The 23,595-nt window shown below is 60.7% G+C and overlaps 2 protein-coding genes across 2 annotated transcripts; one reads left to right on the forward strand and one right to left on the reverse strand.

The window, feature by feature from the left end:
• Positions 1–108: 108 nt before the first annotated feature.
• BESB_007910 (uncharacterized protein) lies at positions 109–7,502 on the reverse strand (the record flags this gene model as incomplete). Its single annotated transcript, XM_029359545.1, has 13 exons — positions 109–205; positions 551–711; positions 978–1,225; positions 1,782–1,921; positions 2,300–2,425; positions 3,076–3,205; positions 3,627–3,693; positions 4,047–4,139; positions 4,545–4,708; positions 5,154–5,310; positions 5,766–6,034; positions 6,679–6,708; positions 6,974–7,502. 13 exons carry the CDS (start codon positions 7,500–7,502, stop codon positions 109–111), a joined length of 2,211 nt encoding a protein of 736 aa, XP_029222458.1.
• A 1,697-nt stretch (positions 7,503–9,199) lies between these two features.
• BESB_007920 (uncharacterized protein) lies at positions 9,200–23,262 on the forward strand (the record flags this gene model as incomplete). Its single annotated transcript, XM_029359546.1, has 11 exons — positions 9,200–9,361; positions 9,800–9,954; positions 10,268–15,512; positions 15,903–15,974; positions 16,433–18,214; positions 18,518–18,878; positions 19,212–19,570; positions 20,590–20,656; positions 21,153–21,232; positions 21,801–22,433; positions 23,158–23,262. The coding sequence occupies 11 exons, from the start codon at positions 9,200–9,202 to the stop codon at positions 23,260–23,262; spliced, it is 9,021 nt and encodes a 3,006-aa protein (XP_029222459.1).
• Between the last annotated feature and the right edge of the window lie 333 nt (positions 23,263–23,595).

Consider the following 23,595-nt stretch of genomic DNA (forward strand, 5'->3'; position numbering starts at 1 on the left):
CGAACGCAACCGATAAAAATGCGTGCCGACCCGAGACCGCGCGTGACAAGCGAGAAGACGCCAGCAGCTCCCCCTGGATCATCTCTGCGCTCCGCCTGCTTCTCGACGTTAATTCCGGTTCCTCTGGTCGACTTCATCTAGGAGCATGTCGATATACATATCGTTCATTTGTGCGGCGGTCAAGCGCGTGTCGTCCGGCGCCGCGCTGAGAAGAAAACGCAGCAAGGCTAGAAGTCTGTCGCCCCTGTCTCTAGACCCGTGTGCGACCCCACAGCGTGCTGAGCGAACGCCTCGTCTCTAGTTGCGCGAGCCTTCTCGTTTCTCTTGGCGCAAAGCAGGCGCTCGTTTCGCACGCGACTTCAGAAACAAGCGAACACACTACTGTCTGCCCCCCCCTCTTCCTTTTTCCACTCCTATCCACTCTCATAAGTCTTCCTGCCTGCCCCCGTACAGCTGCTTTACGACCCTGACCCTGCCGTCCCAGCGCCTCGGCGTCCCCGCAGGCTCCGTGCAGACCCTGCCTCTGCGCCGAATCTCTCCACACACTTACCTCGGCACCAGAAGAGCGCCGCGCAGTTCTGCGCGCCGATGCCTCGCCTCAGTCTTGGGATCTGCGCCGGGCAAGCCCGAGAAAAATTTCTCTCGGCTGCCTGCAGGATCGGGCACCGGCGTGCCTAGCGTCGAGAGCTCTGGGCGCGGACGATACACGGGCTGAAAGAAGGAGAAAAGGAAAAACAAACGCGGAAAAAACGACGTTGACATCACTGAAAGCCATCGAAGAACACGCGACGTAGCTTGTCTTTTGTCGGTTGCTGGCAGGCTCCCAAGAGGCTCGGCTCTTTGCTGCCGCTGCGCGTCGCCGCCGCGCCTGTCCCTAGGGTCGCCCGCCGCCCTCAACGCAGGTGTCATATCTCGATTGCCTCTGCTTTTCTCTCGCGTCCGTGGACGCCACACCCGCGTCGGCTGGACCTGCCTACCTCGACGCCTGCTGTTCGCCTCAGCGCCTGGAGCTTCAGCTCGGTTTGTCCCGCGGAGGCCGGCGGAGGGGCTGCGAAGTAGACATTTCCGCGGCGCTGCGTCTGCGCGCTCGGCAGTCTGCCGTAGTAGTACGGCTGGCAGACGAACGGGGGCAGTTGGCCTGGAGACCCTGCGTCCGCGGGCAGATTCACGTAGGGGTCTTGGGCCAGCACGGGCCCAGCGCCCGGCATCGGATGGGCACCTGGCGCTGAAAAAGACAACTCACACGCAAGCAAAGAGACATCAGACTTGCGACTTTGCACTACTGTGTATCACCTGCGCTGCGCCCCAACCGGCGGCGAGGCTGTCGCTCGCCAGCAGACGCCTGCTAGGCGTGCGCAGACTTTGACTCGCCGATACTCGGCTCAACGACGCCCGCGCACACGGTGGACTTCATGCGAGAAAGCAGTTCTCGAGACACACGGGAAGCTGGCAGTGAATGCCAGAGAGCTGCAGGGGGGCCGAAGGCGTCTGCCTGTCACTACTGTTGTATAAGGCTTGTCCGGGGGTATGCACGCAACACTGTCGCCACCGATTCTAGCGCAGATGAATGCGAAAAAAACCTGGAAGCGGACGCCTGCAACGGGTGTGCGTAGAAGACGAAGCAACCGAAAAAACGCGCACTCCAAAAACTGCGGAGCGCCTACAAACGAGAATACTGGAGGCACCCAGGTGGTAGGTCTCATGAGGCACCAAGAGAGGCCCGACGGATTCACACGCCCAGTCTGAGCGACATACAAAGGGCACTTCGCACGGCGACTCACGTGGGGGGTAAAGTGGGAAAGCATGGAACGGATTCCGAACTAAAGTCGAGACCTCCTCTGGAGGTTTCTGCTCAGACTTGAACGCGCTGTTGACCAAGAGACGGTAAAAACCTTCTTCTTCTCGCTTTCGCACGGAAGCTCTGCGCCCAGAAGAGAGACAAAAAGACGCGCAAAAAAAGATCCATAAGAGAGGCAAAACTCGAGTTGAGACCGCAGCGGACGCAACCGCGCGAGAGCTTAAGAAGAAAGGACGGGGATTGACATGGCCGCCGAGGGAGGAGGAACACAGAGGAAATCGAAGAAGCAGAAGAAAACACACACAAACGCAAGCGGCGTGGTACGCACACGTACATCTAGCCATCCACTAGCACATGGGCATATCTCCATACAGACATACCTACGTACCAACATACCATACATATTAAACGTATGTCTGCATAGACGAGTCTGGATCTGTCGCGGACTGAACGTGAAGAAGACGACCGCGATCGTGCCTGCGGAAACAGGAACGCACTCACTGAATGCAGACGCGGAGGAGCTTCGCGCCGAGGACGATTCGCACGTTGTTCAGCTTTGCTTTTTCGTTTTCCAGCGCGACCCTCGCGATCAGCGTGTTTGTTTCGTGCGCCGCGTAACACGCCAGTCTGCAGGCACCAGGCAAACCGGGGGCAACCTGCATCGAAGGCTGGACTCCTGTAGAGGCGTAAACACACACAGTTCTCCCTCCCGGCTAACGGGGCTCACGCCTCTCCACATGCATAAATGTACATGTACATGTGTATATGTCTAAACATACAGGTATATATATCTAAAAATACACATATATCTAAACACACAGATCTATGTATATCTAAACATATATAAATATATACACATACAAACATATATATAGATAAATACGCATGCTTGTGTGCGCGTCTGCTGCGAGCGACGCGAACACGCAGAGGTCTGCGCGTCTGTCTGCAGACATGCGAAAACCCGGAGAAAAGTCGCGGTCGACGGAAGAACTCGAGACACCCGCCCTCTTCAGCTCCCTGTGGACAAGCCCTCACGTTTCCACAGGAGGCAGCTGCGCGGTGAAACGCGTGCACTCGAGATTGGAGAGCTCTTTCTGCACATCCCAACGTTCGCCCGAGCCGTACCGCACAGGCGCAGCCGCTGCAGTCGAGATACACGCAGGCGGAGGCGCGTCCTCTCCCAGCACCCCAGACAGCAGCGAGGCAGGAGACGGACCCAGCTACGCCGCGCGAGGCCTGGACATCCACGCAGCCGCTAAACGGATGAGCATCCTTACTTCCGCAAGCCCCAGTGGAGAAGGCGCGCCTGCGCCTGCTTCACAATCGCATGTACAAGGTGTGCGCTGGCGCTGACGATCGTCCGCCGCAGTTTCCGCTGCTTGGAGGGCGTCTTCTCCAACTTGGAGTCTGGACAAAGCACCACAAAGGCACCCCCGTGCGGCGAGGCGAAGGAACTTAAGGCCGCAGACTCCAGCGCCTCACCCGGCTTGCCAGCGGCGCCGAAAGGGAAAACACAGCCACGCGTGCGACGCGCGACGCGCCACCGGCGTCGCAGTTGTGGATACATGTGCTCGCGCGCGTCACTACATATGAATAGATTATTCGACATGCAGAGGCAGAACTGCGCAGGATGCGCAAATCATATGCCTACCCATCTATACGTTTCTATCTATATTTATGTAAATACAAAAATATGATTTTGCATGCATGTGCATCCCTATATATGTATATATACAGTATATAAGTAGAGCTGGCTCGACAAAAGGCGAAAATGAAGGGTGTGCATGCCAAGGAAACGATGGCAATCGTGCCTCCTCTTGAGACTCACCTTTCTTTGTGATAATTGCTTTCTCCTGGTCGCTCACGCCGCCGTCTGTCTTCTCCTCCGCCTGACTCTGTTAAAAGCGCGGAATAGAGGATTTTTACAGAAAGACATGAACCAACTCAAAAAGGCTCCAGCGAGAGAGTGAGTTTGTCCACAATGCACGGAGAGACGTCCAACATATTACACTGGAAAGACGCGGACGAAACATTCTGACCGCGCAACGCCTGAGCGCGAAAGCCAAGGGCCCCCGGCGACTGTAAGCGAGAAAAAAATCGCATGCATCCGCATCAGCCGCAGCCCGTCTGAGACGTCACGAGCATCGCGGCGCGGAGTTAAGCGGCTGGCGAGACGCAAGAAAGCGTTGAAAAGAAGCAGCGCAGAGGAAGAGACGTAGGCGCAAGCGTCGAGCTCAATCGTCCCTACCGGACTGGGCGGACCTCCCTCTTCTGCGGAGGCGTCAGCGAGGAGCTCTAGAGACATGTGTCTCTTCAGGAGCGAGCCCTGAACTTCTTTCAGCTGAACAGACAGACGCAAGAGCCTAAACAAAGGGGAGAGTCTCACCCCATATTATTATGAAGACAGTCACAACGGTTTGAATTTGAATGTTTAAATAGAATTCGTCCCCAAAAGTAATATTTACTGGGTGTCAGTACATTTTTTTAAAATAGACATTTTATGAAAATTGATTTCACGCGTAATTATCGATAGTAAACCATTACCACAATTGACTGCGAACATCTGCATGCATTCGTACATGTAATCATAACAACTTGGGCGAAGGCCCTGTGGACGTCGATGCTGTCGCGTTTCTCTGGACCCTACGTCGCCAACAGGGCTCCGACAGGCGTCGCCGCGCGTCTCACGACCCCGGCGCGGACCTCAGGCGCTCTCTGCGAGGTCTCCCCGGCCTGCAGTTCTCACCTCAGTGGCGAGCCGCTCGTTCTCTGCGAGAAGCAGCAGCTGTTCCTGGCGAAACAGCCGCAGCTGGGCGTCCACGGCTGCATGCACGCCCGGTCCGACGCCATGCTCGGCTCGATAGGCGAGATGCTGGACGCCTAGGGCGTTCTCGACCAGCGCGTTGAATCCTAAACAAGAAACACACGCAGAAGCCCAGCGCAAACGGGAAATGGATGACAGCAAAACGGCGAAGGACTTAGGCTAGGCGTATGCTATATGTCTGCTGGCAAGCCAGAAAGCTCACGATGCCTCAGATGGAGACACGCCTCAAGTGCACCAAAGCAACAGGAAACGGCGAACTCACCGCACAGAAACGTGGCGAGCCCGCACGACACACACCACATGCACACAAAAGTCACGACACCACCACGCGCGCATACATAGATAAAAACGAAAGTAACTATATTTACGCGCATGCAGTCGACGTGCGCTGTCGCATGCGGCCTCGAGGAAAGCAGAGCTCTCGCAGCGAAGTCGAAAAAGCAAATGGAGGGTGAGTTCGCGTGCGTCGTGGCAAGCGCCCCATTTCATTGCGAGGAGACGCGGCGCTCGACCCTCTGTCTGTCTGCACACCTTCGCGAACCATCTTGTTGGTCACCGTGTTGCGGCAGAAGAGCTCGCCAAGACACTCCAGCGCGCGGCCCTTCCGCAGGGCTTTATACGTGAGCTTCCGCGCTTCGTTCAGCGGCAGTGACGTCGCCTGCAGCACGCGCAGGTCTTCCACTGCTTCCTGAGAAGGAAAGCACCAGAAAAGACACGCATATTTCGAAACCGAGGCGGGACGAGCCGCCTGCACGAGCCCGATGCGTTGAGAAACAGACGCTGACCCTCAACAGTCGCCGCCTCCCAGTCTGGTGCTTCGACATGAGACACTGCGGAAACTGGTGCTATACGAGTCAGCGGCAGACGATGAGAAGCTCCGGGCGGAAAATCTCGCGGCGTGGAGTGAAAACCCGCCGGACCCGCGAAGAGCGACAGCACGTGTGCATAGACTTGCCCACGCGGCATGCGGCGATGGACGGACACAGAAGAGTGGAGCGAGCCGTGACAGCAGTGCAGGGCTCCGCCTCGTAAGGAGAGCCGAGGGAGCGTATGCAGGGCCTGCATGTTTTTCGCGTTCAAGGCATCGATGCGCCTCGAAACCGAATCACGTTTGGGAAATTCGGCGCCTCGTGTCTAACGTACGTCGAGGTGCGAGTTTAGGGTTTGGACTTCCGTCTTCAGGTCGTTGATTTCTCTTTCTTTCTCTCTGGTCTTGTTCTCTGCGGCGTCGACCTCGCGATTCAGTTTCTTGATCTGCATCTGGAGCCCGCTGATGGCACCCTCCAGGGCCACGCGCTCTTCGTCTTTCTTCTGCAAGTCCTGCTTGTTTTGGCGGGCGAGCCGGCGGAGGCGCTTGATCTCCTCCGCCGCCTCCGAGAGCGTGAACCGCTGCGTCGGCCTTCCATCCTTCTCTGAGAAACGCGCAGGAAACAGTGCAAACGCAATCAGCGTTGCATGCCCTCGCACGTGGAAGGCTTCCCGGCATGCGTTGACACAGCTGCGCACAACGCGACGTGGAGAACATGCACATGAAAAAACAGGCGTATGCTCACATACACGCATGCACCAACATCAAAGAGAGACGCGACCCACCAAGGCGACTGCAGTATACCTCCACCTGAAAACCGCTGTGTGCAACTCTTGAACTATGCTAGAAAAAGTCACTGCGCACTCCCGCACTCCGAAAGACTTATGCCGCTCCACAGACGCCCAGGTTGATCCCTACGCCGCTGGTAGGCGTTGACAGCGAGAGGAAAGAAGGCACACGCGCATATAAGCGCTAAGGCTTAACCCATGCAGGATAGCCGCCAATGCGACAGCCAGGATTCGACGTGCGACAGCAGAGAAGGAGGCCTAGGCCCTTTACACAGAGACACTCATGGCGAGATGTCGCACTCGCAGAGGCGCCAGCGGATATGCAAGCGAATTGCAGCCCACGACGAGAAATGCTGCGGCAATTGCCTGGAGAAGACGACGCGTAAGAGAGGGGCACGGAAAAAGTTCCACAAAGATACACAGGAGAGTAATCTTCCAAGGGGAGGAAGGAGGAACTTACCCCCTCTCTGTCCCGCCGCACTGCTTCCATCTGAAGGCGCAGAAGATAGAGAGCAACACAAAGTTAGCTGGCATGCTTCCGCGACCCAGCCGCACTCGCTTGACCTTCGCCCCCCTTCGCGGAAACGACTCGTATCTTCTCCCTTCCACAGATACGTGAATCGCTGCGTAAACACTTTTACTACGGATGCGGAGTTCACGTACATCGCGTGGGTGATGCTATATATCAGTGTCTCAGTATATCTGCGCAGAGACCGAAGGGTGAAAACCACCTCCTACGCCGTCATTCGTCTCACTCCACCCCTTTCCCCTGCCCCCTCGCCCGCCTTTGACCGAGGATGCACCCCAAAAACGCCGGCGCAGCTTCTTCGACGTCCTGGCCATCCGCGTGCGAGTCTCCTCGACAAGGAGGCCCAATGCCTCCAACTCTCCACTTTCTTCGGCTCGCATTTTCGTATCTGCTTCAGTGTAGAGCTTCGCTCTAGTCCCGTCGTCGCTACGAGGCATGCCGCCCACCTCGTCGTCTTGCCGATTAAAACAGAGGCCCTTCCCAGCCCTGCTAACTCTCTCTCTCCATCGCGCCCTTCTCTCTCCATGCGCGCTTCCCTCCTCCCTTCCCCTTCCCCACATCGCCCCCTTGCTTCGTCCTTGCGTGCTCTGCTCACCAGGGACGGCGGCGGGCGACGACGAGAGTAGCGGCGGGTTTTGTGGTCCCCTCTCAGGACTCGTGGGCTGCGGCAGAGGGACAGAGCTGTCGGCATCTGAAGGTCTCTGCGAGCTCGCAGGAGTCTCCAACTTGGGCGAAGGCGGCACGGGAGACTCCATATCGGCAGGAAAACGAGACGGCACGCCAGAGAGGAAGACAAGAAGAAATTCCGAGGTAGCGACTCGGAGCGAGATGCAAAACAGACAGGGGCTCGCCGGCTACTTGCGCGAGTTCCGGCGGGACGGGAGGCGTAAAGCCGCCAGAGAAGGGAGGTGAAGGACTCGAGGAGAGAAGAGGGGACAAGAATAGAGAGGATGAGACTCCATCATCACGGTGGCGGCGCGGGAGAGAACATAGCGCGCGTCCAGAATGGAGTTAGACGAGAGAGATCAGAGACAGCCGGACGTGATACGCGGAGTCAACAGAATGAGCCGGCGAACGAACCAGCTCGGGAGACCGGTCCAGATAAAAGCGAGAGTCGGGATCTGGCCGCGCCTGCGCGCAGAAATGTGCAGACTGCGACGCACAGAAAAAGAAGGCAAAGCAGATGGAGTACCGGAGAACAAGAAACGAGAGCACGGGAGAGAGAATCGGATTTTGTCAAGGTAGCGGCAGGACGCGCATAGGCCGGCGACATGCGAAGAGGGACGAAAAATGTACTACATCTCGAAAAAAAAAACGTCCACCACGGAAAAACAACAATGGCGGCGTTGTGAAACAACTTTTCCGGACAGTTCGCGGACCTGCTAGAAAAAAGACAGACGGGAGAAGAGGACGGGCAGCGAGACCAGGCCTGTAACGGAAGTCTCGAGGCTTGAACAGGCAAGACAGCAGCCAAACGGCAGCGACGGAGGCGAGTGACGCAAAACGCAGGGAAGACGATAAGAAAGCTCGGCAAAAATAATATTCCAGGGAAGGCAGCGTCCTGGCTTCAATTCACGGTTTTCCCAGTTCTCTATGAGGTCTCTTTGGGTCTTGGCGTTGCTCGATGTCACCCTCCTGTTCTCCCTTTGCTGGCGATCGAGGCTTCTACCTGCCGGTGCAGATATTAATGCACTTTATGGATTGAGTGATAGATAGGAGTGTTCGCTCAAAGCTGCGCCCTCTGCACAGACAATCTCGAGAAAAAACCGCTTCTTTATGAGTGGAAAGTGAGTCGTTCTGGTTGGCTGTCGGGTGTACACATACACTGCCGTATGTGCTGGCTGGACGGCCAATCGCTGTCTTTGTTCGTATATAAGCCGAATGCTTTTCTTTTTGTGCAAGACCAAGGGAGCCTGCTTTGCTCGAGCGCACGATTGGGCATGTTTCCACAGCTACCGACGAGTTCCAAAACAAGCTATCGAGCAAGACAGGAGGAGCTAGCGCGCATTCCTCGGGTTTTTTCTTTGTGCTCATCGTTTTCGGGGACCCCTCTCTTTTAGGATTGTCGCACTCATTTCGCTTGGTGTGTTTGTGGCAGGTTAATGCAGGAGCCATCATTTTGAGTACGTTCCGTTCTGCCGCTTGTCTGCCGCGATGGGGCCACGAGGCACATCGAGTGCGTCGAGATACCAGTCTCTGAACTTGCCTCGCTGTCGTTTCTGGTCCATTCCCTGACCGTCCATCCACCTCGAAGTGTGTTTTCCACTTCTCCGACTTGATGCTCCGCTTCTCCGCCCTGTCTCGTCTCACCTGCTGGCGTCCGCACCTTTTTCCCTAGTATTTCGCGGTTGTCTCTCGTTTCGCACACGGCGTTGCGCGGCGCCCTCCGCGGTAGCCCCTCCTCCCTGCATCTTCCTCGCTTTGTGGATGCGGAAAACTTCTCCTCCGGGCCATGGTGGCAGGAGGCGGCAAACGCCGGCGGGGCGAAAGGCGAGAGAAAAGACTGAATCCGGCTTCGCAGGCGCGCGCCCCAGCTCGGCTCCCTGACGCAGACGACGTGATGGACACGCCCCATAATACAGATTCGAACCAGCACGCAGACTACCACCGAACAGTAAGACCCGCGCCTATCCGAAGGATCGAGTCGGTGTAAAAATGTACCCTATGCACAGTTATATACTCGTGCAGTCTGTGGCGGCGGGCACGCAGAGGTGGCTGCCAGTCAGTCGCAGTCTTACGGTTTTCGTGAGCACTGTCGCGGAGAGATTCAGGTTTGAGAAGCAAAGAAGTGATTGGCATGGGCATGCATCTGTGTGCATACTTCTGGTGGTGTCACTGTTTAAGGGATGAGGCTTTCATCCCCCTTACACAGCCTAGAGGCGATGGTCCCTTTCCGCCCTCCCACCTCGCCCCTGACCCGTCCTCCACCCCCTCGGCCCCCGACTTCCCCATTCGGCCTGCTGGAGGAGAGCTCAGCACGCATGACCTGAAAATCTACCTGTTCTGCGCTTCGCGAGTTTATCACTGTACTCCTCTTTCTGCTTCCCTTTAGGGCGAGAATGGCGACCAGGAGTACGATGTTGAGGACGTGCTGAAGTGCGAGTTGCGCGAAGGGGGCATTTTCTATGTGTTGATTAAGTGGGACGGCTATCCCCACGACGCCAACACGTGGGAGCCTCTCGAGAACATCTCCTCGCCCTACTTCCGGTACGCCCGATAGCCAGCAACTCCATATATACGTATATATATATATATATATATATATATATATATACATGCATGCAGGCGCGAGAAAAGTACGTGGAAGCCCCGGCGAGGTCCTTCCGGCCTCTCTGCCTTTGGATCTGCCTGTCGTCTTCGTGTGACGCGGCGCGCGCGTGCTTTCGTGTGCATGCGCGCACGCAGATGTCTATGTATTTATGCGCGTCTCTCGGCACGGACTCGTAGACACATATCTGTGACTTTCCGCCTGCCTGGAACTCGTATATCGGCTTGTGGGAGGCGCCGCGTTTGCTTTCAGGCGCAAGGCTGAGCGTCTTATAAGCGACTACCTGTATCGGCGGGCGGAGACCTTCGGTGTGCGGCTGGCGTGCGGCCTCGCGCGCGAGTCGCCCTTCTTCGTTTGGGCTTCGGACGACGAGGACGAAGAGGAGAAGGCGCAGATGCGCAGACAAGATGAACTCGACCTGCAGGCAATTCTTTTGGTGCGCAAGCTGTCTCTAGCGAGTCCGTGCACCGCCTCCGCCTCTTCGGCGCCGTCGCGGGCTTTGTCGTCGCTGCCCTCGCCGGCCTCGGCGCCCTCGTTGCCAGCGCTCACTCCCGCGGCTCCTCGCGCGGAGCCAGGCAGCGAGCGCAGCTGCCAGCGTGACGGGGGTGCTGATCCGACGCATGGAGATGAAAAGTTGAGACTCAGGGGGTCCGCGCGTCTCTCCGCTTCGCGGGAAGAGGAGACTTCGCTTCTTCCGGAGGGACCGGAGGACGCGTCTCCGCTCGTCGTCGAGTGTGCCTCTCCGGAAGCAGAGGAGAGCGGCCGAGAACCGGCGCCTCCCGTCATCTGCTTGAGCGACGAAAGCCACGACGAGAGGCGGCCGGGGTCGGCGGAGACACCCGAGTTTGTGCAGGACGACGAGCCCGCGCTGGCGTCGTCGTGCACTCCCGCGATCTCCTCTGTCTGGCCTTCGCCCCTGAACGCAGAGAGTGTTGCCTTCCCCGCCGAAATGGCGGCACGTGATGTCGCTGTGACCTGCTCCTGCGACGCTTCGTGTGCCGCGCCCGCACCGCCTGCAGAAAGCCGGCTGGACGCGGGAGGGGCCGAGCGCGGCGTGAAAGACGCCGGCGAAGGCCCTGGGCTCTTTGGAAAGGAGGCGGCCTCTGCGGGAGGCGACGCAAAGGGTGGATTCAAGGAGCCAACGTTTCCGTCTTCTTTCTTCATGAAATCTCCCGCAGATGCCGCTGCGCGTGCGCAGCAGTCCGCCGGCTCGAGGGGCGAGGCCGCCGCAGGTGTCTCGGCTTCGGGCCTGAGTGGGCCGCCGCCGCCGCCGCACTGCGACGCTCCAGGTTCTCCGCAAGTTCCTTCAATCGCCTGCCGCGCGTCCAGAGGAGGCACAGGCGGGCAAAAGGCTGGACGCATCGAGCGCGGGAGCGACGCAGAGGCGCTGGCTCTGTCGCGTTCCCCACTTCGTCGGCGGAGGGAGTTTTTTCTCAACGAGACGGCGACCGCAGCGTCTCCGCGGCGCTCGGAAGGGTCTGGAGGCGTATCCGGCGAGTCGCATGACGACGGCGCCACACCGGCGGCCGTCGCGCACGCGGGGGAAGAGACGCGCCAGGAACCCTGCGACTCGTCCCGTCATCCGGCTCCGGCGGAGACGTTTGAGAGGGCGTCTTTAGGAGACGCGCCTTCTCCGGCACTCTCGCCGCTCTGGACTCGGCCGCTTGTTCCCGCGAAGGAGGAGCCCTCTCTGTCTTCAGCACACGAAGGCGAGCACACCTCCTCGTCGCATGCGGGAGGCCGAGGCGGTGACTCAGATGCGCTGGCGCACAGGCAGGAAGAGCCCGAGACATTTTGGAAGGGAGGGCGAGGGAGTGAAGGCGAGGCTCCGGCGGGGGGGCAGGAGACGCCAAGCGAGCCGGGCACTCGGGCGGGCAGCAGCATCGAATCAGACCCGTGTTCAGTTGTCAAAACGGATGACCCCGAGGGGTGCTGCGACGGAGAGGTGGAATTGCGCGACGATGCTCTAATCAGCTTCCGCAGCGGGGCTTGCTGGAGGCCGCCCCCGCTTCGTGAGGTGCCCCGTGCGACACTGGCGGCCAAGCAGCGGTCCCCCCGCGACGTACAGGCTCCGCAGCCTCGAGGTAAAGGAGGCGAAGGCGAGGGGGGAGAGGGGGAAGCGAACGAAGCCTGGTTCGCCGCGTCCGCGTCGTCACGACTCGCATTCCGGCGGCGCAAGGCATTCTTTGGACAGGACGCCGCAGCCGTAGGCTGGTCGAGTTCTTCGGCGGCCTTTGGGAGCAAGAGCGACGCTCAGAAGGATTCCCCAGGCGCCTTCATCCACGCGGGAGAGGACAAGCTCTGCTCACGTCGCTGCGACCCCGCGATTGATGGAAAGCAGTTGTTCTCGGCGGGCGGCCCAGATCACCCGTCAGCCGAGAGGGACGCGCATGCGTCGCGGCTTCCCGATGTGCGTGGTGTGGATTCTTCGGGGCTTGAGAAAGAGCCGCGAGGCAACTCGCCCGGAGGAGGCTCCGGCCGAAAGTGCAGCGACACAAAGTGCACGGATTTGCTAGCGAAGTCTCCGTGGAGTGCGAGACCGGGCGGCTGGAGCGACGCGACGCCTTGCGGAGGACGCGAGGGAGACGCGCAACAGATCCACGTCCGCGCGAAGAGGCAGGATGACGTCTTGCCGTCCTCCATAGTTCGGTGTGACCTGACGAAGGAGGGCTGGGTGCGGCCTAGTGAGGAGGGCGAAGTGCAAAAAACGCTTCACAGCTGGTTTATTCCTTCGCCGTCGCCGGCGGCCCTGCCTCCGGTCCCCCCGCCGCTCCCTGCACTCGCGCCGCACCGGCCCCTCGCCCTCCTGCCCCGTTTCAGCAAGCGCGACTGCGACGATGACGCAGACCGAGAGACAGATCGGCGGGTGCGACCGGAGGCTGGTGCGCCTGCAGGCCGCGTGCCCGACGGGCGAGGGGCCTCGAGGCCCGGTGCGGAGCTGCGGAGATCCGGCGCGCCAGTCGAGAGCGACAAGGCGGAAACTGCTGAACGACGGCGCGGCAGTGCGACGGCGCGGCGCCTAGAGCCCCCGACGACGTGCGAGGCTGCAGACAAGCCGCGCGGGCATGCGCTGGACGCTTGCGCCGGGGGGCGCGGCGAAGCCAGTAGAGAGGCGCACGGAGCTCAGATCTGGCACAGAGAGAGAGACGCGGCCTGGTGGGAACGACGCGAAGCTGAGAGAGAAGGGCGGTTGGACGGGCAGCCTGCGAGCTACTGCCGGGGAGAGCAACGCCTCAGCGACGCCTCGCAGGAGAGGTTGGCCTTCCCCGAGGGGGATCGACGGGGGGGGCAGCCCGACAGCGGAAGGGCGCGCGACGCACACAGGGCCGCGGAGGAACGCCGGCGAGGCCCCTTAGCGCATGGCGACTCGGAGCGGCGCAGCCCCGAGGTTCGCAGCGCCCCCCGGCGGCGATGCGATAACGCGAGGGATATGCGTCCGCGCTCGTCAACGTCGCCGCCTCGCGGCGGTTCACCTTTCATGGATCGACGAGACCGAGCAGCGCCAGGAAGCTGGGGCCGACGGAGAGATTCACCCGAGCGCAGAGACTGCGAGGGGGGACGCAGACGCAGCAGCGATGAGGAAGGGCTTGAGAGAGACTGGCGCGCCGCCCAGTTCACAGACCGCGACCGAAGGAGGCCCGAGGGACGCGGGGAGGCGGAGACTCTTTGCGCTACTCGTGCGCCGCGACCGGCGTCTTTCGCGCCATCCGACTACCCGCGCGACTCATCGCCGTCGTTCCGCTCGCCGCCCAGCTCTCCGCGCGCCTCCTCTCGTACGATTCCGCCCTCCGTCGCGTGGTCTTATAGGGGTTCATTCGCGTCGGGCGCGTCTGCGCCGTCGCCGAGGTCTGCGCGGTCTTCGCACCCGGGCGCCTCGGCGTCTTCGGCGGTGACGCACACTCAAGACACGTGCGCCTCTGCCTCTGCGGCGCCGGTGCCGCCCACCGAGTCGTCTCGCGCGTCTCCGCCGCGCGTACCTGCTTTGCTTGTCGCTGCGTCATCGGCCGCTGACGCGCCTTCGGCGTCTTCCTCCTGCGCGCCTGCCTCCTCCGCGCCTCGCGCCTCCTCTCCCTCTCCGTGGGACGTCATCTGTCTCTCCGACTCCTCGCCGTCGCCCAGTCCCAGCAGACCAGCGGTGCGGCGGCGGAGGCCGCGGCTGCGGCGCCGCCGCCCGCCGCGGGGGGAGGACGAGCGAAGCGCGACCGGCGCGAGTTTTCCTCAAACGCGTCGTCCCCCGTCTTCCTGCCGGCTGCCGCAGCTTCGTCCACCCCGCTCCTCACCACAGGGCTGCGCCGCGGCTTCGGCGAGGCCTTCCAAGGCCAGGGGGGGGAAGCACGACTCACATCGTCCGCAGGGCGAGGCGCCTTCCGAGGCTTCGGAGACGCTCGAGGGTACGCCGCGCACCTCGCCGAAATCTGCAGCGGGTACGGCTGCTCCGTCAGTGGCGTCTCCGCCTCCTGGCGCGTCGCGTCCATTCTCTATCTCGCGGGCGATCTTCATCGCGCTTTCCGGGGGGGGGAGCACGTGTTGTGTTGTTGAGGCTGCGGCGCCGTCCGCAGCTACGGCGTCCCTCTCCGTGGAGTCGTCCTTCGCCGGCTGCTCGCGTTCGCCGTCGTCCTCGTCGCTCTCTGCTGGGCCTCTGCCGCTGGCGTCTGCATCGGGCGTTGCAGCGGAGACGGCGGGCGCGGCGCGCGTGGGTGCGCGCCCTTTGCCTACTGCCTTGCCGCACTCCTCTGGTTCGTCTTCGTCTTTGTGCGCGGCTTCGCCGCCGCTCCCAGGGCGTGTCTCGCCTTCCGCGGCCTGCGGGTTTCCTTCAGCGTCACCCGCCTCTCCGGCGGCCGAGTGCAAGTCTCCATGCCCCTCTGGGGCGCATGCACCTCTTTCATCCCCGTCTCCCCCGCCTGCGCGGCCGCGGCTGCCTGACGAATCCTCGGTGCGCAGGCGAACTCCGCCTCGGGATCCACCAGCCGGCGCCTCGACCGCGGCCGCTGCAGCTGCGCCTCGACGGGAGACACGCCCGGCCCCGCGGCAGGCTTCGGCTCCTCGGCCTCAGTTCGCTCCGCTGCCGCCTTCTGTTTCGGCGCCGACAAGCCACAAGCGCGCGGCGGCGACGCCTACAGGTCCCCTGCATGCGGTCGGAGGCGACGCGAAGCGGAAGAAGTGCCTGGCGGACGAGCGCGGCAAGCGGCCCAGAGCGCCCTCCCCAGTCCCGCCGATGGACTCCATGACGCTGCTGACGAGGGAAATTCTAGCGTTCGTTCTGCCACGCCCCGCATTCATCGGCGAAGTCGCGCGCGTGACCCGCCGCGTGCCTCTGGGACTGCAAGTGAGCGTTCCTTCGGCAACGGCGGGTGTGACGCACGCGTGGAGTGACGGTGTTTGCGCGAGCGCCGACTGCGAAAACGCCAAAGGCGGATTCGAGAAAGGGCTCCCTCACGGCGCCATGCCCCCCCCTGTCTCTGTCAGATGCTTCTGCGCCGGCCTCGGTTCGTTCCAGGTGAGCGCCCGCGCCCAGCGAGCACAAAAACAGAATTGCCTAAAAATCTTCTCTTGTGAAAACGAGCTAGACATACAACGTAAATTTGTTCAAGCAGCAGCGATGTTTCTGGCGCCAATTTTGCGGATACAGTTTTAAAGTGGGCTCAGCTTGTAGAACGATTGGAATCCGATTATTGTGTAATTTCAACCGCTTATACAGAAGTCTTGGAGCTTTTTCAAAAGGAGATATGCCCGAGCGCTGGTGCTGACACGGCGCCCAAGTTGATTTCTCGCGTGCGCATTGCGTGCACCTTCGTGTGTGAGCATGTAGGCAAGCGTTCTGCGAAGCGACGGACGCAAGCGTGGTACAGACGTTGGGGGAGTTGTGTCTTTTTCGTGTGTGCGCCAGGCCTCGTATCTCCCCGCGGTCCACAAGGATCTGGCTGACCTCCTCGAGGCCCTTGGCTGCGTCGACGCATGCGTAAGAGAACTTCGAGTTCTGCCTTCGTCCGCTGTGAAGAAGGCGGAATGGTCACATGTTTCGACCAGCGCAGCTTGGCACAGTCCTGTGTGGGACCTGCAGCGCGTGCACTCCGCTAGCTATCTCCATCCGAGAAAGACTCCAGGCCGCACGATTGCAGTCAGTGGGGGCGCGTGTATGCCTACCCCCTGGTTGACGCGGAGCTTTGCGCATGTATGTATGTATGTATGTATGTATGTATGTATGTATGTATGTATGTATGTATGTATGTATGTATGTATATCTGTCCAAGTCTGATTGAGTCCAGGCAGCTTGTTGCGTGCTTGGGCCAACACACACAAAAGACGCGTTGTGGGACAGGGGCGCAGGGCAACGGAGTTCGGTCGTGCAGGTCACACGTGAGAGTCGTTTCTCACCGCGCTGCTGTGGCTGGTCGACTCTCTGGGCGCTTGTACCAGGTCCCCTGCCGCTGCTGCAAGCAGCTGAGTCACGCCTGCAGTCTCGCGTGGCTCTGCGATTCCTCGAAGCGGCTGCGCATATCCCCAACCGCGATTCGGACGCCAAATCTCTCGCGGTCCCCTTCCCTTGACGGCTGGTTCCCCGCCCCTCCTGCAGCGGCACCCTCGGGCGCGCATGCGTCGCCGTTCTCCACGAGCGCTGCGGCCGCTCCCGCTGCTTGTCCTGAGACCGTCGGCGCCTCGGGCCCTCCCGCGGCGGGCATGGCACAGCCGGACAGGAAGCAGGCGGGAGACGACTCGATTGTGCGTCGCCGCCTGCTGCTGCAGGGGACGGAGCAGCTCTTCAGCCGCCCTTGCGTGCGCCAGGCCGCCATGCCTATCGGCTGGATCCCAGGCGCGTCTCGCGTGCCGCAGACGCGCCCCGGAGCCGCGCCAGTGGAGGGCCTCGCGTCTGCGTGTCCTGCTGCGGCGACGTGTGCGTCGCGCCGTTCTTCGCTCTTTGCCGCGCGCGAGGCTTCAGGTCAACCTCCGCTGCCCACACCGCCGGCGAGGCCTTCGCTTGCTCCTCATGCTCTTGCGTCGTCGCCCCCGTTGCCGTCGATGTCGTGGATTCCTTCGTCGTCTGTTGTCCCTGGGTCCTGCTCGTCTTTGCACGCTCCGCAGTCTTCTGCGGTATCACCGTGTACGCCGTCTGCCGTCCCTCCACCCTCTGCCTGTACTGTGTCTCCCTCGACGACCTCTCCGAGCCGTTCGGCCTCGCCTTTTTTTTCTTCTTCTGCAGCATGCCCAGCTGCAGCTCCTCTGTCTGCGTCGGCGCTTCCTCTGACGGCCTATCCGTCGGGGCATATCGCATGCGCTGCGCCGTCTGTCGTCCTTTGTTCTGCTTCGTCGGGCGCTCCGTCTCCTTCTGCCTCCCGACTGTTTCAGCGCCTTCCTTCTGCGTTGCCTGCATCTCCTCCGCCCGCGTCTCCGTCGTCTTCGCGGCCGCAGCCAGCTTCCTGCTCTCCTGTGCCAGAGTGTCCTGCAGACCCTGCGCTGGCGTCTTCGTGGGGGCTCGACCGGGCGGGTTCTGTGCCTCTGCATGCTCCGCCTCTGGCGTCTCTCTCTCTCTCTTGTGTCCCTGCGCTTTCGCGGCTGCGGCCGGCAGCGCCTCTTCCGTCGCCCGTCGTCCAGGAGTGTCTCCTTCGCTACGCTACGCCAGCGCTCGCCGTGTCGGCTGTCCCGCCCTCGGACTCTGGAAGGGAAGGGGCGTCGGCGTCGGCGCCGCCGCCACCGCACACCCAGCTTGCGCCTCTGTGCGGGTCGCCGCCTTTCCTCGCGTGTCTGTCTCTCCTGTCGTGCGTGCGGCAGTCTCCCCCGTCGGTTCTGCTTTCTGAGTTTCTCCTGTCCCAGTCGTGCCGCCACGGCGCCGCTCTCAGCACGGCCACGGGCTGTCGCCGGCTGTCGCTTCCGCTTGCCGGAGGCGCGGCTGAGGCGTCCTGCGAGTCGGCTCGCGCGTCGCCTTCTTTGGAGTTTGCAGGCGCGGCCCCCGGCCGATCTGCCCTGCCCGGAGTCTCCGCGGCGGGTCCTCCGCGCAGCCCAGAGTCGAGCGGCCCTGCCCCGGGAACGGCTGATGGCGCGGACAGCAGCGACGGAACGAAACCTCCGTTCTCGCCGGCGTCCTCACCGCAGGACTCTATCTGGCTGCCAAGCAGCAAGACGCACATGGCTCCACATACTTCTCTGAGTTTGGCGCCAGACCGCCCGCGATTTCTCTGCGGCATCTGCACGCTCCTCCTGGCGGTGAGACGCCCTTGTGTCTCTCCCGCTCGGTTCGAATCAACGCCGAGGCTGCCGCGTATGCGCTAGCGGCCCCTCGTCGCTTGTGTATCTTGCGGGCTGCCTTCTCGCCTTCGTAGGCAGCGCCAGTATGCCCCGCTTCTTTCTCTTTCTTCTTCGCACGTTTTCACTTCGCGCGGCGGCTGGCCTGCTTGCCTAGTTCGCCTGATTATGGCGTTTTTATCCCTTCACCCCTCCCTCTCTGCCTTCCGGCGCTCGTGGTGTACTTTTTGTTCCGCTCTTCTCACTCCTCCATTCTGCGTTCAGCTCTCGCCGCTTCCGCTTCCCACGCGCGTCTGCGCCGCGCGCACGCTGGCCGCGCCTTTCACGCACTCGGTCGCGGCTCAGGTGGTGCTCTCCGAACATGCATTGATGCCTTCGTCGGCTCTGTCGGCCTTTTCAGGGCCTGCGTGCGCATCGACTTCGTCTCCCTACGCCTCCGTCTCTGTGTCCTCGCAGTGCCCTTCCCCCTCTGTTCCCTCCTCAGCTCCTCAGCCGTCCGCCTCTCCGCCTGACAACTGGTGTCGCACTTCTTCCGCCAAAGCGGAGGGAGCGGTTCGAACGCGGTCTCGGCGCGTGTCGCTGTGCCGGTTAGGGTTTCCTGTCACCGAACAGGAACTGGCAGCAGGTGGGGCTTCAGAACGGGCGCGAGAGCTTTGGGCCTGGAACGTCGGCGTGTCCGTGTGCATTTGCCACTGCCGCGCTGGTGTGCTGTCGCTTTCGTCCTCGCGATGCACCGTGGTTGCCACGCGCACATCGTCGCGCAGGTTGAGTCTGAACTTAAGAGCTGGACCGCAGATGCAACCCAGCTATGTCGTATTCGCCGTTGCGGCGGTGTTAGTGCACATGGCTGTCGAATATCCTCCTCGCCGCTGCCGCCGCTCCGCTGTTGTTCGCCGTCCTACTCGGTGCTTCATCGCGCGTGTTTTGTTGTATTTTCCTTCGGTAACGTTTTTCGCAGCGCTTCGCACCTCATGGGGAACCCGCCGAGACATGCAGCAGGTGCCGACCTTGCACATCCTGTCAGGCCGCGCGGCGAGCCGGGCGCCAGCCCCGCGCTCGTGTCCCCTTGTGGGTGGCGGAGACAAGAGAGACGCGGGCGGGCCCAGTTTTGTGGGGTGTGGGGAGGCGGAGACAGGAGGGGCGCACGGAGGCGCCTGGGCCCCCAACCCCTCGGAGCGCATGAGAAGTCTGTCCACAGAAGAGGAACAAGGCTGTTACCTGGCTTCATTCCATATGAATCCCACAGACACGGACAGCGACCCTTACTTGCAGTTTCCTCTGTGCATGGCTACCTCAATTAACCGAACCTCCGCCGAGGTAATGCCTGCACGCGTGGTTGCCCAGTTGGAACTCACGGGGCGTTGATGTCAGAATCCGCTGTTGTCAGCGAACATGGGGACATCTATCAAGCGTATGCATACCCATAGCCTCAGCGCCGGCCTACAAGGATGGCGTAGTACTCGCAGGTCAGGCGTGGCCGTATGTGGGTTGACAAGAATACACATACATATGTATATATATATATATATATGTTGGCGTGTGTGCGCATGAGAGGAGGCAGCACCGTTGCCTCGTTTTATGCGGTCGCATACTCGAATATCTAGTTTGTTTGTCGATCGTGCAGTGTGAATGGCTATGCTAGGCGGCAGAAACCGCCAGCTACCAGACAAACGCTATATGTGCATGCATTCGTTCCGATGTCTCTGTGTGTACCTATATATATATATATATATATATATTTATAGGTGGAGCGGCGGAGATAGACATACGTGTAGCGTCTATTTCTTGTAGACGGCACATTAACAGTTGTAAAGAGAGTTCGTGATGGTAATAGGGGGGTGAAACGCAGGCACTCTGACAAGAGTAGTCGGGGGTACAAGAAATGTCTAGGTGGAGGAGGAACGATATACAGTCGATCAATTTGCTGCTCATGGGCAGGCGCGCCTTGTTGGGATGGTATCTAGGTGACGGAATGCAATCGTGACAGATGTGTCTGTTTGGATCTTCAGAAACCGCAAGGCGGAACGTGGAAGTGGCGATCCACCTCACCAGGCTGCATGCCTGTCGACGTCACACGGCGTCTGTCCGCTCTCGCCCTGCGGCCTGGGAAGAACGTCGTTGAGGTGATTCGGCTTTTCTCGACGCTGCCGCGGCCTCTCCGCTGCGCTGACACGTACCAATAGGCACGTCTCTTGCGCGCCCCACATCTCTGTCTCTCTAGCCATCAATATATATATATATATATATATATATACATATATCTGGCTACGTTTACGTGTATATAGAATGCCCCCTACGGATAGCACGCTTTTTCGTTTTCATTCTCTTGTCTGCAGTCTCATGACCTGCGTCCGCCTTTCACTGCGCGCTCTTCAGGCATGCGTGTACGCGTCCAGCCCGATGGTGGGTTACCTCAGGCACAGGAACTTGGTTGTCTGCATCTCGGAGCCGCTCAGGCTTCCTCTGTTTCCTGTTGCTCGTGCTGTGCGTCTCCTGTCCTTTGACTTGCCCTCGTCGAGGGGTCCTCTGCCGCCCGCGACGACGGCCGCCCCATCCGCCGCTGTCTCTCGCCCTCTCTGTCGGTGCTGGCTCGCGTCAGTCAGTGCTGCGTCTGTCTTCGACTTGTCTTTCAGTGCGTTCGTATCTCTCTGGCTTCATTCTCACTGCGTACAAAGAGATCCATCACGCCACGCCGCCTGAGAGAATCTTTCTGTTTGTTGTTTTCTTCGGGCCGCTTGTGCGCCTCGACAACGACTATCTGCGAGAGCGCACTTTGTTCTGTTGCCCCCGCTGTCGTCTTCGCTGCCCTTGTCCGCCTCGCTGCTGCCCGCGGGACTCGCGCCGCCTGCGGCATCGCTGCCAGTGGCTGTTCTGCCCTTTTCGTCTTTTCTTTCGTCAGCGGCGTCCGTGAATCTTCTGAGGCTGCGCGTGCAGAGGGAAACGGGGATGAAGAAGGGCGACGCGCGTCAGATGCTCTGGGTGAGAAGGAGCGGAGGGTTTGGGTTGAAACTGGTCGATGACGCGAATCTGGCAGTGACAGCGGACCGTAAATCCACGCGCTGGCTGTCTTAGGGGGACACCGCCCACTCAGCGGGTCGACCCGCAAGGCACTTAACGCGCTTCAACACGCCCAGGGGGGGCAGTCGCCATGCAACGAGAGCGGGTATGCACGTGGGGTTTCCACAGAGAGTGTAGGCAACAGGATGAGAAAGGAAGTCCGTGCCAGTCAACATGGACGCCGACAGAGAAGTGGATAGGGCGTCTAGACTCGCGATGGACGGGAGAGAGAGGAGGAACGGGGGCTCATACCGAGGTCACACGTCGCGCCACAGAGGACGGCGCAGGCCTCTGGCATGCCGCGGAACACTCAGGCACAATGTAGTGTATGCCTCCAAGCGTGAGCGCCGACCTCCGTCCCTGTATGCAGGGTTGATGCGGCCCTCTCGCTTCCCTCCCACGGTTTTCTGTGTCTGTGTAAATCGCGCTTCGTCGGCATGGGGGCAAGCGTGTCGCGTATAGTCTGCGTGTGTCGCGTGTTGCTTCTTAGATTCGCTACCTTCTGCAGCACGAGCTCACGTGGACGCGACACGCGAGCCGCGCCGTCTCTCCTTTTGCCGCGGCCGCGGCGCCGGCAGTCGGACTTCCCACACTTCTTCGCGGGGTTCTGCGCCTGCAACATCTCTGCGCGGTGCACGAAGGCAGTTGCCTCGTTTGCTCAGTTCAGTGCAAGCATTTAGTCCCGTTCTCGATTCGCCTTTACTTGTGGCGAAATCTCGCGTTGTGGGAGACTATGGCGCGAAGTGCATCCGGCATTGCGCTCGACTCAGCGAAGCGCCACACGCAGCCTGAGCCTGCCCGCGGCGGAGGGCAGACCGCCAGTTCCGCAGGCGCGATGAAGGAGCTTTGGGACGTGACGTTGGAGCGCCTCTTTCTGAAGGGTGGGTTCGCGCTGAAGCACGCTGCGAAGGAGAAAATCGAAGCGCACGAAGCGCAGCTCTCGATGCCGCGCGGCAAAAAGTACCTCTGGCTGTGCCCCGTGTGTGGAGTCTCCACGACGCCTTGCGAGCTCCTCGTCGATCGGCTTCTTCAAAAGAAGCTCCTCGAAAAACACCCGGAGCTGACTACACTCTTCAAAGGCCAAAGGGTGCTGACGGAAGACGAAAGGGAGAAGCACGTGCTGGTAAGTAGACCGACGGCTGCGAGGAGAGGCTGGGGGGGGGGGGAGGGGGGTCGGAGGGAGAGTGACTCCACATCGAGTCGCCAAAGTCGGATGGAATAGGGGAGGCAGCAGAGAATGCGCATACGGGCGCAACCCAGGGCAAGCACGTGTGGTCACGAGGCAGACGTGCAATGCCGCCGTCTACCGCCCGCTCGGCAGAGGACACTCGAGAGGGGGAGGCAGCGATATGCTTTGTCTGCGGCCTAGAAGTCACGCGGACGGTAGAAGCAAAGTCGGAAGCTGGTGCGGGCGTCGGAATCTAACAGTAGCGGGGGGGGGCCATAGCGGGGTGTGCGCTCGCCCGCGCCTGCCGAGCGCGAGCAGCGAGAGGAAAGTTGAGCTGACAAAGTGAGTGAAGCCTGGCCTGCGACCCCGGCAGGGGTCGCTAAGGTGGCGTTCTATAGAAAAATTCTGAGGAAGCCGTTTGTCTGTACTGAGGCGACGTCACCAACAAAAATCCGGGAGCCAACCCCAGCTCCCGCGTCGCAGGGCTTTCATGGCTAGGCGCTGCGCGTAGAGACCCCGGCGCTCTATCCCACATGCGTTGTGCAGATCACTGGCAGTCGTCAGGCGAGTTCGGAGAGGGCAACGGCGAAAGACGGGCTGTGGCGGTGGCGGGTGTGCGACTGCTGGCACGCAGTGTCAATCCTTTCGAGTCGTGTGTGTGATGTCGTCCGGCCTGCAGCTTGAGATAGCTGAACCTCGCAGAGGCTGTATTGCGCTTTCGGTTGAGATTGCGGATGAGCGCCCAGCAGGGGAGCTGGCGTTGCGCACCGCCTACTCGAACTAGAGGGGGCAGGAGCGACGCTAAAACCGGTTTTTCAGAGTAGATACGAGGACGTCATGCAAACGGACATAAGCCACCGTGTTTAGGGAGCGGTAGGCGCGTATCCGGGCGACTCGTGGCTTGCCTCAAAGATAGTCTGCACAAAATGAGGTTGGATGTCCATCAAGGCTTATTTATTCACGGGTTCATGCGGAAGCCGTGAAGGGGATTCATGTGAAACGCGGTAAAGGAGACACGGGCTCCGTGGGCGCTGTCTGTTGCCTACGGAAGTCGTGTCACAGTTTTTGTCACGGTTTGGTACACACCAAAACAGGTAAACGCACGTTTGAGGCAATC

The sequence above is a fragment of the Besnoitia besnoiti genome, chromosome I, assembly GCF_002563875.1.
Source record: "Besnoitia besnoiti strain Bb-Ger1 chromosome I, whole genome shotgun sequence".
Taxonomy (NCBI): domain Eukaryota; phylum Apicomplexa; class Conoidasida; order Eucoccidiorida; family Sarcocystidae; genus Besnoitia; species Besnoitia besnoiti.